Source organism: Arvicola amphibius, chromosome 7, assembly GCF_903992535.2.
Source record: "Arvicola amphibius chromosome 7, mArvAmp1.2, whole genome shotgun sequence".
NCBI classification, from domain to species: Eukaryota; Metazoa; Chordata; class Mammalia; order Rodentia; family Cricetidae; genus Arvicola; species Arvicola amphibius.
Window position 1 is genome coordinate 9,199,034 of NC_052053.1, and position 15,565 is coordinate 9,214,598.

The 15,565-nt window shown below is 42.0% G+C and overlaps 1 protein-coding gene across 3 annotated transcripts; it reads right to left on the reverse strand.

Moving 5' to 3' along the window:
- Positions 1–5,247: 5,247 nt before the first annotated feature.
- Positions 5,248–15,273, reverse strand: Hnrnpa3 (heterogeneous nuclear ribonucleoprotein A3). 3 transcript variants are annotated; one of them, XM_038337343.2, is made up of 11 exons: positions 15,113–15,245; positions 12,932–13,054; positions 12,701–12,847; positions 12,412–12,622; positions 11,764–11,853; positions 11,586–11,681; positions 11,418–11,498; positions 10,814–10,960; positions 9,505–9,624; positions 9,351–9,420; positions 5,248–6,658 (listed from the first exon to the last, which is right to left on the reverse strand). In XM_038337343.2, the coding sequence occupies exons 1-10, from the start codon at positions 15,182–15,184 to the stop codon at positions 9,368–9,370; spliced, it is 1,140 nt and encodes a 379-aa protein (XP_038193271.1). In that variant the 5' UTR covers positions 15,185–15,245; the 3' UTR covers positions 5,248–6,658; positions 9,351–9,367. The 3 variants fall into 3 exon arrangements, with proteins under 3 accessions (XP_038193271.1, XP_038193272.1, XP_038193269.1); XM_038337344.1 differs by lacking the exon at positions 5,248–6,658 and adding an exon at positions 8,137–9,252 and having other exon boundaries at positions 15,179–15,273; XM_038337341.1 differs by lacking the exon at positions 5,248–6,658 and adding an exon at positions 8,137–9,252.
- Positions 15,274–15,565: the final 292 nt, after the last annotated feature.

Genomic DNA, 15,565 nt, shown 5'->3' on the forward strand with positions numbered 1-15,565 from the left:
ATTCTGAGAGGGGGCTAGGAAACATACTCTGATAAGAAAAGGATTGAGGAAACCAGGCTAGAAAGAAAAAGATGGGCATAGTGGCTCTTGTCTTCTAATCTTGGCACTCTGGGCCAGAGACTGGCCAATCTCTTTGAGTTCATAGCCAGCTTGGTGTACACAGAGAGTTCCAGGAGAGCCAGAGCTCTGTAGAGAGAGAGACTGTGTCTCAAAAACTCCAAATAAATGAATAATTGTAAAAATCATTGCAACCCTGAGCTTGTAACATCTGAAGGTGTAGGTCAAGCCACTGTCAGAGCATTGAATGCTAGCATAGACCGCAGGCCAAGGCTGAACTAGCTACAGGAGTGGATGATGGGAAGAACCGCTATGAAAAGCGCAGGAGTGCCAGGCAGTCTTCGGAAGGGGGGGGCTGCGGTTGAGTAGGAAATAAGCCTGTTCCCTTCGGTTTGTGCATCTAAGCAGTCTACAAGGCAAGAGGGGTCAGAGAGACCAGCTGTGAGGTTCGTAGATGCCACTGTATTTCTTTTCCCTTTTTTTTTTTGACTTTAAGACAGGGATTTTCTGTACTCAGACTGTAGACCAGGCTGGCTTTGAATTTCCTGCCCCTGCCTCCGTGTGTGTGGGATTAAAGGCATACACCATCATTTTCTAATAAAATCAAGGAATTGAGTTACTCAACAATTAAGAAATTCTAGTGATGGGAAAACTGGCTCACATTTGTACATACGTTGAGACCTATATAGAGAGGGCATACAAATCCCCTAAAATTTGAAAACGTGCACTCTTTAAAACAAAACAACTTCATCACACCAGTTAAGTTCACCTAATCACTATAGTTCATGTGTACTGCCTTTTTTAAGAGTTGGGGGCTATGTATGGCTGTGCACCAGGAGGCAGAATTATCCCAAGTTCAAACCCAGCCTGAGCAGCTCCATGGCTATGTAAGGAATTTGAGGAAGGGGTCCTGGAGATGCACTTGAGAGCTGTGTATGTTAACAAGCATGACTCCTCCAAGAGCCCTACGGTCCACTAGGATCAGCCATGTACTTATCAGCCCTGGCAGCAGACTGACCTTGTTCTGGCCATTTCTTAAAGACCTCCATCTGCTCACGTTAGCACTCAGCCGTGTCTCACCTGTGATGGCAACGTCTGTAAATGGATGCTTTGTTCATCTGCAAACCTTGTTTTTGGTGACAGATGTGTTGAAAGTGATCTAGGCTATATAACATACTTGGTCCTGAGTTCTCTCATGCCATCGTCTCCTCTGGAGGTGAGGTAGTGATGGATGATCCCAGGAAACACTTTATTCCAATTGATAATGAAACCGACAGGAATCCTAGGAGCAGCTCCATATGAAACAGTCAGGAATGTCCATCCGCATTATCACAGTTCAATTTGACAAGATTCTGCCATTCATAAAAAGGAGCTGACCAAGCTGGGCCCACGTGGTGGTACATGCCTTTAATCCCCTCTGCAGGCTTTGAGTTCTAGGCCAGCCTGGTCTATAGAGTGGAGTGCTGGGACAGGCTCCAAAGCTACACAGAGAAACCTTGGGGTGGGGGGAAAACTGACCATAGGACTTCTTTACAGTACCTAAATTTACATTAAGTAGTGCTTTATGTAATTACTTAAAGTTTCAAATAGAGGGTCTGAAAACACAGTTCCTTGATTAAGAGCTCTGACTACTCTTCTAGAGGACCTGGGCTCAAATTCCAGCACCTGCATGGCAGCTCACAACCATTTGTAACTGCAGCTCCAGGGGACTCAACCCCCTCTTCAGGCCTCTATGGGCACCAGTTACACAGACAGGCATGCAAGCAAACACCCATACACACAAAATCTTTTAAAAAGATGGGCAGCACAGGAGGAAAAAAAACTGAATTCGTATTAAACATTCTGCAAGACCAATAGAAAAAATTAAAACTTCTGAGTTTGTGAAAAGTTGGAATGTTGCATGTCCAGAACCAAATTATCTTGGGTTACTGTTTCCAGTATTTACCAAACCAAAGGCTAAAACACCATCAGATAGCATCTGAGGTCTACAGCAGAGACTTGTTTGCCTTGCATGTCGACCTCGTATTCTGATGAATGTTTTGAAATATGCCTGGAGTTGTGGCTTTCTTGATTCCTTTATCACAAAACTTCATTAAACTGTTACCACAATGTAACTTAAATCTAAAAAAAAAAAAAAAAAAAGATGGGCAGCAGTGGCACATACCTTTAATCCCAACACTCGGGAGGCAGAGGCAGGCAGATCTCTGAGACTTTTGAGTCCAGCCTGTTCTACAGAATTAGGTCCAGGACAGCTAGGGCTGTTACACAGAGAAACCCTGTCTCAAAAAACATAAGGAAAAAAAAATGTAAGACTTCTGAGCATCCTAGCATACCCCAACTACCAAATCCCCATATCCCTTTGTTCTATATTTGAAATATTAAATCTAGCACAACTGTTTAAACCTTACTTGAACCGTTTTTAGTTCAATTCTAAAATGCACACCTTTGAGGATACATCAAACATTGTATTCTAAATCTTTGTTTTAACTTTAATTGTGTGTACCTGAACATCTGCGTTGGGTATGTGCATGAGTGCAGTTGTCTGTGGAGACTGGACACTGGAGGAACAGCTGGTTGTGAGCCACCTGGTGTGGCTCTTGGCTGCTAAGTCCTCTCCAGCCTCTCCAGCCCCTTATTTTTAGATTTTATGTGTGTGAAGGTTTTACCTGAATCCACGTCCCTGAAACTGGAGGTTTACTGATTGTAAACCATGTGGGACTGGGAATCAAACCTAAGTCACAAATGCTCTTTTTTTTTTTTTTGGTTTTTCGAGACAGGGTTTCCCTGTAGTTTCTAGAGCCTGTCCTGGAACTAGCTCTTGTAGACCAGGCTGGCCTCGAACTCAGAGATCCGCCTGCCTCTGCCTCCCGAGGGCTGGGATTAAAGGCGTGCACCACCACCGCCCGGCCCACAAATGCTCTTAAACACTGTGCCAACTCCTTAGCCCCTTGTATTAAGAACCTAGAAACCCATCCAAGAGGTTTTTTCCAGCTGTTTTTTTAGTAAATAGGAAGTCTATTCAAATGTGCTACCACACCCATAATTTATGTGATTATGAGGCAGGATAATAATAGTACATGGCTTTAATCTTGTAATTGTCGGGAAAATCTTGATTGAGCTGTCCCATGTAGGTGCTGGGAATCAAACCTAAGTCCTCTGGAAATGCAACAAATACTCCTAGTCACTAAGCCGTCTCTTCAATTCCAAAACCCAATTATTTTAAGCTTTCTTATTGGCAATATCAAATAGATAAACACAAATTGTCCAAGCCCACATGATTAGGCTCACAATTTAAACCTGACAGGCAAAGCTTACAGACTAAACAAAACTTAATTGCATTCTAATAGTTTTGTTTTTCCAGACAGGGTTTCTCTGTAGCTTTGGAACCTGTCCTGGAGCTCACTCTGTAGACCAGGATGGCTACACCTGCCTCTGCCTCCGGAGTGCTCGATTAAAGGCATGCACCGCCACCACCTGGCCCTAACAGTTATTAAATGAAGACATAAAACTGAAATTCACTGCAGGTGGCTTATCTGAAGCTTGAAAGATGTTTCCATTAACCACATGGGGAAACAATGTCCATTAAAAAGAAAACTATTATAACCTCCAGATAGTCAACTATTTTAAGCTATTAAAAATCACAATGGAAGGGGCTGGAGAGATGGGTCGCTGTTAAGTACACCTGCTGCTCTTGCAGAGGACAAAGGTTTGGTTCCTAGCACCCAGTTAACTTAAAATCTGGAACTCCAGCCGGGCGGTGGTGGCGCACGCCTTTAATCCCAGCACTCGGGAGGCAGAGGCAGGCGGATCTCTGAGTTCGAGGCCAGCCTGGTCTACAAGAGCTAGTTCCAGGACAGGCTCTAGAAACTACAGGGAAACCCTGTCTCGAAAAACCAAAAAAAAAAAAAAAAAAAAAAAATCTGGAACTCCAGGGCATGGCGCCCTCTTCGATATGCATTTATGTGCATGCAGGCAAAACAATCTTTAAATAGTGGTCAAGGACAGGGTGTGTGGGTGTCACTGGTAAAGGTAGGAGAAAGGGGAGTGGTAAAGGAAAAAAACAATGCCTAAAGAGAAATGCATTCTAAAACTCATCCGTTTCCATCCATTCATATATGTAGTCGGCTTTTCAAGACTAGCTTCTCTGCTTAAGAGCTCTGGATGTAACAGAGCTCGCTCGGTAGACCAGGCTGACCTCAAACTGATCTACCTGCCTCTGCCTCCTCCATATTACCATTGAGCTCCATCCTTTAAAACATTAAAGCTCAAAATTTACATAACTTGGAACGTTTATGCTAACTAAACCTTAGAGATTATCAGTGGATAAATGCTTACCTTCCAGTTCCCAGAACTATCCACTGGGGCTGAACATCTAGTTAACAAAACCCTACCTCTGCCCACTTTCAAATGTGCTAGCCAAAACTGGCATGTCCCCGAAATTGTTAGTCAACCTAAAGTTATACCAACTTAATGCTTAACAGGATCCTAATCTTACTGAAGAAAATAGCGCTTAAGTGCATCAGGGAGTTCAATCTTGATTTTTCCTGTTTGGCAGGTTTGAACAGAAAGACTGAATCTAGAATCTTGTGCATGCTAAGCAAAGATCAGGGGCAGCACTCAGCACGTGGCACTAGAGCTCTTTTCATTGTGGTCCCTAATTACATAAAGCCAGTATGTGAAGGTATAAAAACCCCAGCACTAAGACCCTCACCTGGACTGCTTACAAAAGTGGTTAGGCATCCTTACAGACCCAGGAGTCACACAGCTGAGGAAGTGGAATCTGAGCCACAAGAGCAGCCTAGGTTTAGAGCTAGTAGAAATCTCAAAACTCAAATGTTAAGACTCCCCATATCTTGGGGTGGAGACGCTGTAATGCAGAGCTCAGTTTCTTACCCTACTTATTTCACGTCTGACGAAAGAACCACCTTTCAAGGTTAAAGTTGTCACAGGTAGAACTCATTTCCCCCAGCCTTTCATCATTTCACTGGCCTATCTCAACCAAAGCCTAGTCTACAAACACCAATCATCCCGTGTTGTCCTTCTATTAGGTAGAGTACGCTTTTCTCTATCTCATATTCTGTCTTTTAAAACAAGCTCACTCTATTAAGGTTCACCCCGAACTTGTTACTGTCTATATTCACACAGGACTGAGCTAAAGGAACACTGCAAAGTGAGAAAACAGCACACACACACACTTCTAAAAATATTTTAATGAAAAAGTCATCTGTTAACATTTTATTATACTACAAATTAAACAATTGAATGCAATACAGACCACCTCTGCTGTCATAAAAACATTCAAGAACGAATACTTGGCTAGACTACCATTCCTCACAGCACCCTGCACACCCCCATGCTTACCATTTCCCATGCCCATCACTGTCAGCAATGTTTGGAATTGCAATATAACAATCATTGAAACCAAGCCCATTTCTCAGTGGCCCATGTTCTTGACATGTGAATGCAGTTTTTAGACATGTGAAATTGGAACTATCCCACAGGTCAAACAAAATTACCCAACTGTTTCCTGTCAACCTTTTTTATGTAAAATGCTTTTGCAGAAATGACAGTGGAACCACATTAAGTAAAATCATTTTATTTCAGAAAGGAAATGGAAAGTAAATGCCTGCTTTAAAAAATGCATTCCTCTAAATGAAGGAACCACCATTGAAAGATTGTTACCTTATAACCTATGGTCATGTAAATTCAGTCCTGATTGAAGTACCAAGCAAACTTAGTAAAGGGAAAACATATAGGGCATCCCTGTGAGAAAAACATCTCTAACCATTATTTTTGCGAACTTGTCCTCTGAAGTTATTAAAAAGTAACCTGAATTAGCAATTTTCAAAGCCCTTTCAAGGCAGCAAAAAAAAAAAAATAGCCCTTATGAACAATCAGCAACTTATCTGAATAGTAACTCAATTGTTCTTTGGATTTTGTTTTTTAAGGAACGTGAGTGACAATTAGGCACCACCCTTTAACCATGCCAGCATTTGGGGGACAGGCAAGTGGATTATGTTCCAGGCCAGGACAACAGTGAGGCCCTGTGTTTAGAGAATGGAGGGGAGACACACAAGTAAAAGTGCTGGTTCCTAATGGTCCACGATAGTGAACTGATACGCAAGCAAACCTTGAGGAGAGAAGCATGCATCCTGCTCACTGTGAAAGCTCCCCATTTTCCCCAGGGCAGGAACTAGTAGCTCATTCGAAGCCTTATTTCAAAAAATTATTTTCTGGAAAGCTAACATGACTTTTGTTTCCCTTATAGAAAATGGATTTTATCATAGATACCAATGGTGAGTGGTATGTATGAAGAGGCCACATCTGGCTTTTGACAAATACTCATGGCCAATGCAGAATGTTAACTGCCTCAAGTCTTTGAACTTGTTCAACAGGGTACCCAAAATAAAACTGAGACTGAGGATCCTGCCAGTGTCCCTACTAACGGGGTAATGTTCCAAACTGTTGCATGGATTTGTAGGGGAACCAATGGTGTTATCAGGTTTTACTGTGAGCTACAAACCTTACCCAGCCAGAAACCTTCGTATTTAAGATGGTAGGAATGACATTCCTCATTTAGGCAAGTAGGGTTCTCATTCACCTGCAAATTAAAAAGATTACTCTTACCTTGCTTTACAAAAATGTACTCTTTAATTAGTGAAAAAAATCAAATTCAAGCCTTACCTAATGCTTATTGCCCTTCCTTGCAGGTCTAAATGCTAGACCTAGTGACTGTGGCAACTATCTCATTGATGTTCCAAAAGGCGGAGCTCCTTCCTGCTACTTTCTTCGACATTTCAGTTGCAATAAGCAGATTTAACTAGCTTTTGGAAAGCTGCTCACTATCACCATAGTATCTTATGCCTCCACTTCTCTGTAGTTGAAGTTCTTGCTGCTGCCTTCTCATTCTTTATTTATGCTGACTTGTCCAAACACAAAGGCTGCTGAAGTCCTGTCTTAGTGGGTTTCCTTTGATCCAGTGCTTAAAAAGCACAACTTAGGTCCTTTAAAGCTGGTTAAGTCACTCTCATGGCTTACTTTTCCACATTCTTCACAAAAGCTAACCTTGTACAACTTATAAACAGGTCACATACAGATTTCACCTGATTATAGGTTGTAAACATCAACTTACTTAAAATGTTTCACTATTATACTTGTTCCAGAATATAAAAAGTTGGTTAACAATACAATCGACCTCATGACATTAAAGGATACTGTCAAGGTTGTGTCCAACAATTTCACAAACAAAACCAGGAAATGTTAACCTCCCCAATTCTTTAAATCTTTATTATATGAATAAAATGACTTGAGACAATTTAGCTCAGTTTTAATATTTCCTAAGCATTTTGACCAGGTACCCAGGTTTAAACTATGAACATTGACAGTGTCCATTTATATAACCACACTTTGTTATGAAAGATGTAACCATTTTCTAACATGAGCCTATTTTCTACACTGCTTATTCACATATGCCCATTAACAAATGGAATGTTGTCTGTTACATTTATTGGTTTGTGAGTGTTTTCTGGAAAAACTGCAGTATTTGTGAAGACCAAAGTTCCATGCTAGCATTGCATGCATCCAAATATTAATAATGCACAGAATTAGAGCAACAAGAGAGCATATTTGAACACTAGCCCGCCCCATTCCCCTTTTTATTGCTTGTTTTGCTTATACTTCAAAAACCAAGTAAAAATCTGAATTCAGCGTTCAACTGCCAAAGAAAGCACAGCAGAGCACATACTCAGGGCTTGGATGAAGTTAAGCACTAGCTGGCGCAACAGTAGACATTTTTCAAACGACCTTAATATCTAGAACTCTTCTCAACCAGGGTCTCTGAACAAACACCAACATGTTTTAGGATGAAATATATACAAATAATAACCGTGTCTTTGGGGATTTAAGCATTCAGGACTATCCAAATTTGAACTCAAGATCTTTGGGAAGTGAGGTGGCTCACACTAAGCAACTGTGCTACATTTTCTGCTTTGTTTTGGACAATGACACCTTAACTATCCTTGGCTTCATCATCCAGCAAAATGTATAGGGAGGGTATAAACAGGAAAGCATGCCAGCCAGTTAGGAGTTCAAACAAGTGATTTTTATTCCTCTGTTCTGAAAAAATGTGTGTGGGGGAAACTAAACCAAGGAAAGGACTAAGATCAGTGTGCTTTAGGATTTTAAACTTGAAAAGCAGGACAAACCAGGTATCCACCAGTTTGCTCAGACAGCAGACTTGGTGGTCCTGTATTAGAACTGTTAAAACTGGGAGATGAAATACATTCACCACCCTTTAGTAGAGGGCAGTATAAACACTTTATACCCCCCAAACTATTGGCAGCAGTTTTCAATGTGATCAAGGTAAATGAGGAATGGAGATGTTCTTAACACGGCTAGGACTCAATAAATCTAACATACTAAAATCATGATTACATTTTGAAAAGAAAATGCACAAAAACCAAATAGGAACTTTTGAGATCTTTTTCATTTGAAAGTAATCTTAATGCTATTTAATTCACAAATATGCTATTTTTATTACCCAATTCCTAATTATCTAAAACACACATTGCAAACATACAAATATCTATTCTCTCCACATGTCAGCGCCCATTTATCATGGTTTTGGAAATGGGGAGAATAGATTCCCCTTAAATTGCAAGTCAGTAGGTGTTTCTTTACAGTTAACTTTAGCAAAATTCATACAAAATAGTAATTAACAATGATCTTCTTCTTTACTTGTTAACTCACAAGGAAACACCTTCAAAACTGCGTATTTTTTGTTAAAGTTTCTGTACTAAAATGTAGAAAAACTGAACTACACAAATATTGAAAAGTTAAAAATTCCTTAATTTTTTATTCCTGGTACCACTACCACAATTTACAGGGCAATATACCTGATGTAAAGAAAAGAAAAAGAAAGACAAAGCTACAACAGATAAAAGACCTCAGGAATGTACATCTAATTGACACTACATTGCATTAATCAATAGCTGCACTTTTTGCAAACTGTGGCTCTGACAGTCCTGAACAAGAAGGGCCTCCTGTTTAAGCTGCGGTAACTTTTCTGACTATGGATCATCGCTCCTTCTGTGGCAGATTTTTACAGTTCCTCTAATGCATTTAGGACGACTGTCTCAAAGTAACCTGCAGCTTTCCTGACAACTCCTCGCTCTCTCTCCTGCTAAGAACTGTAGCCTGTTGAATAATACAGGATAAAAAAATTATTACACTCAGTGAACAGTTCCACATAATCTTTTATCATCATAATTTTAAAAAAATTTAAGGATACTTACCCTTTTCTGCTGTTTTTTTAAAACCTTCTGCTACCATATCCACCACTTCCACCACCTGATCCATAGCCACCTGGAAAATAACATATACAGCTCTAAATACACATAAAATGTTAACCAAGATGGCTCTAAAGAATTCTAACTGAAAAGGACTTACCACCATAGGGACTGCCTGAGCTTCTTCCACCAAAACTGCCCCCTTTCATGGGTCCATAATTTGATTGCTGTTGTCCACTATAATTTCCAAAGTCATTATAGTTCCCACCACCATAGTTACCTGAAATCACAAACACTTTATTTGTAATTTACCAGAATAATTTGGACAATCATGTAAGTATTTTAATGCAAGCATTAACATCAACCTTAGGTACTAAACTCCATTTACCAGAAGCCTAAGTGAGCTAATACAGACTTGGGGCTTATTAAGTGAAACATTCAAGAGTACATTTCTAAGAAGCTCATTAAATTTCAGCACATTTCGACCTTATCATTTAGATCATCTAAACTGTCAAAGTGATTCTGACACAATGCACCTTTTAAAGCAGCACTCACATTAGAGTTAGGTTCAACATTTCCCTACCAAAGCTTATTACCTGTAATAATTGTAGAAAACCCATGAACCCATGATACAGTATGTACTATGTTAGTACATAACACATACATAACAGAGTAACACACCCAAAGTATTCTAAGAGCTGATACATCACCTTATTCACCTAAGTATTCAAACAATCTGTACACTCCATTATAAGTCTCCCCATGTAATTTACTAACTTTTACATGTCCGTTTTGCTATATTAAAGTTCTTCTTATAAATTTACAATATCCACTTAACACTGAAAAAAACTTTTTTAAAGATCAAATTTGCCTGGTGTGGTCGGGAGGTGGGTGCAAGGTTTCAAAGCCATAGTCCAATACATATTTAAGGCTAGTTGGGTTATAATATAGTACCTCTTCAAAAAAAATCCTATTTGTTATGATGACAATGTTATGGGAATAGTCATGTTCATAAAATACTATAAAATATGCCTCAACAGCATTCAAACTGTACACTAGAAGCCTTATTCTATGCTATTCAGACTGATCTGGAGCCCAAATTTCCCTACAAGCATCATCTTAAAATTGTTTTCTAATTGTGAAATGTATGCAGTACCCTTTTTCCCACAACTTAAAAATAATGGGCATGGCCAGTTTGCTACATTTATTTATTTATTATTATGTATATAGTGTTATTATAGATGGGTATGAATCATCATGTGCTTGCTGGGAATTGAACTCAGGACCTCTAGAACAGCAGTCAGTTCTCTTAACCTCTGACCCATCTTTTCCAGCCTTATGAGCTTGTTTTAATAATAGCTATTAACACTTAAAATTTTCTTTCCCAAGTCTATCCTTAAAAATGTTTGAGTATGCAGAAAATTAACTTAGATGGTCATTTGTGTTTATTTCAAACACCTGTAACTTACCTCCACCAAAATTTCCTCCTTCATTGTAACCATCATATCCTCCTCCTCCTCCACCACCGTATCCACCACCCTGGTTTCCATAGCCTGGTCCACCACCACCATAGCCTCCTCTACTGCTGTAGCCAGGACCACCACCGTAGTTGCCACCTAAAAAAAAAGCCAGAGACAAATGTAGAGGGAGGGCCAACACTTCTGGCTTCTACCACACTGTCACTGGGAATGTGCCACTGAACAATTAACACTAAAATCCAGTCAGAGCCAAGCAATCCTGGTGGCTTAAATCTTAAGACGAGTCTTGTTTTTTCAACAAGTCAGTTTTCACTTAAAAAAAAATTTTTCACTAAGAATATAGCCTTACACAAAAGCAATCGTAGCTCAACTGCTGGTACAAATAAATCGTACCGACTTAAGACAACTAATTATTTTACTACCATCCCTGGGCAGAGAGGCTTCTTTTGTGGTAAATTTTTAGTGTGGAAGGCATGACTGTGATTGTTATGCACAGCAAACATCTGCCATATCTGTGTCTTACTGCATAGCATGAGGCCGTGCGTCTGATTCCCAGCAATGCAGAAATTAAAGACCAAAATCTTTACATACTCACCATCCCCTCCAAATCCATTATATCCACCATCACCACCTCCATAACTACCTCTGCTGCCACCACCTCCACCACCATAGCCTCCTAAGGAAAAACCAAAGGTTGAATTAACACTACACCTTCAACTTACTAGTAAATTTATGACGCCTTAGCACTTAAAGTGTGCCTTACCTCTTCCACCAAAGTTTCCACCACGACCAAAATTACCTCCACCACCTCCAAAGTTTCCTCCACGACCCATAAAATTGCCAGATCCACCTCCACGGCCTGTAACACAGGTCAAAGTAGAAATTTCAAAATCTTTCAACTACTGTTCATATCTTATTTATGTGTGTATGATCCTACTTACCTCTCTGTGATCCAGCAGACTGCATCTCTTGTTTAGAAAGGGCCTTTTTCACTTCACAATTATGCCCATTAATAGTGTGGTATTTCTGAACTACAAGTTTTTAAGTAAAAGACAAAAGAAAGTTATTTTTGTTTGTAAAATCATATAGGTAAAACCTTTTGTTACCATGCAATTAATTAAAATACTGTTAAATTGGCAGACTGATAAGGGGAAGAAATGATTTTCTGTTTGTTTTTCAAGACAGGGTTTCTCTGTGTTAACAGCCCACACTGTCTTGGAACTCACTCTGTAGACCAGGTTGGCCTGCAACTCAGAGATCCACCTGCCTCTGCCACTGGGTGTGCCACCACCCGATGAAGAAATGTTCCTTAACTTAGATGCGGATCACATCAGATCTCTAATGTTATGATTCATAACAGTAACAAAATTACAGTCATGAAGTAGCAACAAAAATAATTCTATAGTTAGGGTCATCACAACACGAGGAACTGTATTAAAGGCTCACACAGCATTAGGAAGGTTGAGAAGCCCTGCTCTAGATGATTCATGAAAACTAGAATTACATCCTTCTACCCTTTTCAAAGTATAAGCACGTTAGTGGATTCAGTTGAAAACAAATCATTCACGCAGCAACTAATTGTTACTTACCAACAATTTTATCAACTGTGTCATGGTCATCAAAAGTCACAAAAGCAAATCCTCTCTTTTTCCCACTCTGCCTGTCTTCCATAACTTCTATGGTTTCAATCTTGCCATACTTTTCAAAGTAGTCTCTCAGGTTATACTCTTCTGTATCCTCTTTAATACCACCAACAAAGATTTTCTTCACTGTTAAATGGGCACCAGGCTTTACAGAATCCTGCAAACAAAATAATTTTAAGTCAAAAAAACCAAACTCTTACAGCCCCATAAATCATACAACATGTTATTAAAATACCTCTCTAGAAACAGCTCTCTTTGGTTCCACCACACGCCCATCAACTTTGTGTGGCCGAGCACACATTGCAGCATCCACCTCTTCAACACAAGAGTAGGTCACAAAACCAAAGCCCCTGGAACGTTTTGTTTGGGGATCTCTCATTACCTACAAAATAAAGGAACAGATGTATTTACATAGTCCTATACGTCCCCACCCGTTCCTAAGACCACCCTTTCACCAAGAACTCACCACACAGTCTGTAAGTGTGCCCCATTTCTCAAAATGTTCTCTTAAGCTATCATCTGTGGTTTCAAAGCTCAGACCACCAATAAACAGTTTCCTCAACTGTTCTGGTTCCTTTGGATCATGACCCTGAGGAAAAAAGATCAGCACAGTTTTGTTTTTTCGTGGAGCAAATTTTAAGTCACGTGAGTCTCAAAATTTTTAACATTAATGTCCCAATTAAATAAATCTGCTCTACGCTGGGCATGATAGTACACACCAGTTAATTTCAGCGTTTAAAGCAGAGGCTAGCTTGGGTTACATATCCAGTTCAAAGCCAGTATAAAATACATAGTGGGTGGGCTGTCTTAAAAAACCCCACTACAATGGAACCTGGGGTCACTTTAAAACATTATTGTTAACTGAACCCCAGAATTAAAAAGCAAAACTCTTTTTGACTCCTACAACTGAAAGGAATATATTTCAGATGTTTGTCTGAAACATGGCATCATTCAACCCATGCCATTGCCACTATCCTCAGTCTGCAACATTAACAAACCCTTGATTTTAAAACACAATCTACGAAATGCAACTTAAAAGGTTTGAGTGGTAAACTGGGAAAAATTCAGATTTCCAGCAAATCGGTCATTTAAAAGACATTCCTAAGCAAAACAGACATCCCAAAGAACAAAAAACACCGCTATGGCTTAAACCCCGTAGTGCTGAGGGGAAGGGCTGGTAAGGCAGATTTTCACGAGCGCCTGTTCAGGCTAGACTGAACTTGAGGCAGCCCTTCTACCTCAGCCTTGCACGTGCTAACAGGTGTGCATCATCACACCCAGTTGCACGACTTAGCTTTCTGTAATCAATTGAACTTGGTGTATGCCCACATATAGTAAAAAGATTTCAAACACTACTACATTCACATGCATATAATTGGAATTTATGTCACCGTAAAGCATAATACCGTCTGCCAGAAGAATTAAGCACAAAACCGTAATCAACTTAGAAAATAGCTAGAATGAATTTATTTCCATGGTTTTAAATTCAAGTGACCTGCTTTTAATGAACGCATTAAGACAAATCAAAACAAATCCTTAAAAAAAACACTCATTCACATTTAAAAACGTCTTCAATCTTCTAGAAATAGAGGTGTTAAAGCATTCAGTGACAAAGCTGTTACATTCTACAAACACGTTAAATGATCAACTGCCCAAAGCATCAATTCACTTAATCCCATTTAGTCAAGCCTCGGATAAATGCATTCGACAATACACAAAAATAGCATCTCTATACACACAAAATCCCCGCAATCGTGAAATTCCCGACTGTGGTCGCAGTTCTCCAAAACCAAAATCCAGGAAACCACAACCGGCACCAATACAAAGAAATCAGATTAAGTGTTAACAGCTCCAAATAAACACATTACCTACACGCAAATCCTGAAACAGTTAATACTTCAACCGCCAAATCCCTATAAGTACTTTCCTTCCAAATACTGAGCGAAAAGGAGCGGGTTAGGAAGCACCTTAAAGCGGCAAGCTTTTCAGTAATGCACCCCCAAACGAGCGCGAAGAGAATCCGGCCAGAGAACTGCGCGGTTCGTCATCGCCGAGGAGGCCCAAAAGCCCGCTTCCGCGCCGGCAGCACCCCAGCGCAAAGCACCGCACCCCGAGGCCATCGGCGGCATTTTCTGCCCGGCCGCCTCTCTCGCCGCTCCCTCCAATCCCACGCACTCCTCGGCGGCGTAAAGCAGGCGGCGGCCATTGCGGGCCAATGCGCCATTTCGTAACGCGCCAGCGGATCAATGTCAATGTGGCCGCCGCCCGCCTGCTGCTCGCTCGCCCGGATGTGCGCCTCCCCTCCCCCACCGCCTCCTCCCAACCGCTCCCGCGTAGGCCCGCCATGCCGCCCGCGGCCTCGCCAGCCAGGCCGCGTTAGGCCGCGGGCTCCCCGCCCGGCCGCCGAACCCCCTCCCCGGCCGCGCCGCCGTCTCCGAGGGCCGCTGGGGCAGCCGACCGAGAGGGCTAGGCCGATCCAGGGCCTCCATGAGGCCGCCCGGCCCGCTTCCCCTCCCCCCCCCCACCGTCCTCTCAGCGCAGAGCGCGGGACGATCGTCCCGGTTCCCTCCGGCCTCCCCGCTCCCATGAAGCCAAAGCCCCCCCACGCCGGCAACTACCCAGCAACCCCCCGCTCTCCCCCTAATACCTCCTCCCCCCGGCGGCGGCGGCGACGGCCGGAGTCAGGCTGGGGGCGACCGGGCGGCGGTTTTACCTCCATTTTGAGACCGGACTCGCCTCTTCCAACTCGAGTTCAATATGGGACCGAGAGGAAGAGGCGGGGCTAGTCATCACGTGACACCCTTTCCGCGCGCCGCCCGCCCACCGGGGGCGGAGTCGTGCCGAAGCGGAGCGCGATTGGACGGGCGGATTGGCGGGCCAAGAACGGAGCGCGGGGATTGGTCGAGCCGCGGGAGCGCGCGCGCCGCACCGACTTCCAACGCAGCGCCGCCCCCTCCGCGGTTCGCGCCGGGCAACTGGGGTACGTCAGTGGCAGCTCGACCAATGGGAAGCGCCCACGTCGAGAGAAAGCCGCGTGACCGCGCGTTGGCCCGGAGAAAGGCCTTTTCCCTTTCTTTTGGCGCCTCCCGCCCCTCCCCTG